This window comes from Sinocyclocheilus grahami, unplaced genomic scaffold, assembly GCF_001515645.1.
Source record: "Sinocyclocheilus grahami isolate Dianchi unplaced genomic scaffold, SAMN03320097.WGS_v1.1 scaffold6937.1, whole genome shotgun sequence".
NCBI classification, from domain to species: domain Eukaryota; kingdom Metazoa; phylum Chordata; class Actinopteri; order Cypriniformes; family Cyprinidae; genus Sinocyclocheilus; species Sinocyclocheilus grahami.
Window position 1 is genome coordinate 3,048 of NW_015511161.1, and position 1,697 is coordinate 4,744.

Consider the following 1,697-nt stretch of genomic DNA (forward strand, 5'->3'; position numbering starts at 1 on the left):
AAGTCATGAAATTACCCAAAATGCTAAGCTTGATGCTCTTGGTGGCTGTTCCCAAATTGTTGGTGGCTGTGAGAGTGTATACGGCGCTGTCATCTCTCTTTGACTGCTGAATTAACAGGGTGCATTTCTCATCAGAAACAAGTTTATTGACATGTTTGTCATACTGTACAAGTGCTTTGTCATCAGGCTTTTCCTGTGGAGCCTTGTGCCAGACAAGAGATGGGAATGGGCAGCCTTGAATCCTGGCAACAATGCTGACATCATATCCTTCTGCACCTTCTAAAGCCTCTCTGAGTTCAATACTTGGACCACCTAAAAAAGATTGAAAAGAAACCTTAGGAAATAACTAACAGCCATATTTCAAGAAACTTAATACAAAAAAATTACAAGATCTTGTACTCACATGTCTGGTCCTTAATGACAACTGGTCCGGCAGTAACAGAGGGTCTGCTTGCGCCAGCTTCATTCACAGCTTTAACACGGAATTCATACTCGCCACCTTCCTTAAGGTCTTCAACAATGAAGGTAGTCTCTTCAACATCTCTCTTGTTACACTGTTTCCACGTCTCTTTCTGTGGACCACTGGTATCCCAGCTCAGCCTCTCAATGATATAATGTTTTACTGGTGCTCCACCATCATTCTTGGGAGGCACCCATGTCAGGGTCACAGTGTTCTTGGTAACAAGGTTAATTTTCACCTTGGTAGGAGGATCAGGAGGATCTTTACATTAAAAAAGAAAAGAAAAATATTGTTAATTTAAAAAAAATAAGATGCATGTGTGATGCTTTTCAAAATATTAAAGCAACCAACTTACAGATAGGATCCCTTGCCCTAACAGGCTCTGTGGTCTCGGTAAACGGTCCAAAGCCAAGGCGATTCTCAGCACGAACACGGAACAAGTAGTCCTGTCCCTCGAGGAGGTTGGACACAACAAAGGCCATGCTGGCACAAGTAGCGTTGGCAACTGTCCAAGCCTTTCCATTCACAGCCTTCTTTTCAATAAAATAACTCTTGATTCTCTCACCACCATCATTATCTGGCAGTTTCCAAATAAGTCTCATTGTGGTTCTGGTGACATCAGTAACTTTGAGCTCTTTGGGTGCTCCAGGAACATCTGGAAAAAACATTATCAGTTTACTTCATAGCACAACATTAATTTGGCACAACAGTGAATAGTTTAATTTCAATATGTATATATATATACAGATATATGAATATGTAGTAAACTCACCAAGCACATTTACTCTGACATTGACATGCTTCTGTCCTGATTTGTTCTTTGCTGTGATTGTGTACCTGCCAGAATGGCTTCTCAAACTCACAGGAATTGTAACAACTGAGGTAGTGTCTGTAGATTCAACCTAATCCCAAAGATAATTAATGAATACCAGTCTTACAAAGATTCAGAAGAAAATAATAATTATTCATGTTTAAAATTAGAGAAAGATGTTACCTGTGAATCCACTGGTAAAACATGGAGACGATCCTTCTTTTCTGTCTTTGCTTTGCCATCAAACTCCCATGAAACTTTAGGAACAGGACGTCCTGTGATGGTAGCTGGAATCTTAAATGGAGTTCCAGCACGGATACAGAGCAGTTCATCAGCACTGATATCCACGAAGATCTTTGGTGCAGCTGTGGAATTAAAAGAATGCATGTGACTCTAGAGGATGCTAATTTGTATTTCATTAAAAAA

At 40.1% G+C, this 1,697-nt stretch overlaps 1 protein-coding gene across 1 annotated transcript in view; it reads right to left on the reverse strand.

Annotated features, from left to right (window-relative positions):
• Positions 1-1,697, reverse strand: part of LOC107577707 (titin-like) — a gene marked incomplete at its 3' end in the record, with an annotated part of 7,067 nt that overhangs the window by 1,235 nt on the left and 4,135 nt on the right. Inside the window, exons 11-15 of the mRNA XM_016263754.1 lie at positions 1,455-1,636; positions 1,233-1,362; positions 816-1,115; positions 404-721; positions 16-312 (exon numbers count right to left, since the gene is read on the reverse strand). Of these exons, the coding sequence (XP_016119240.1) occupies positions 16-312; positions 404-721; positions 816-1,115; positions 1,233-1,362; positions 1,455-1,636 (1,227 nt within the window). The remainder of the gene's footprint in view (positions 1-15; positions 313-403; positions 722-815; positions 1,116-1,232; positions 1,363-1,454; positions 1,637-1,697) is intronic.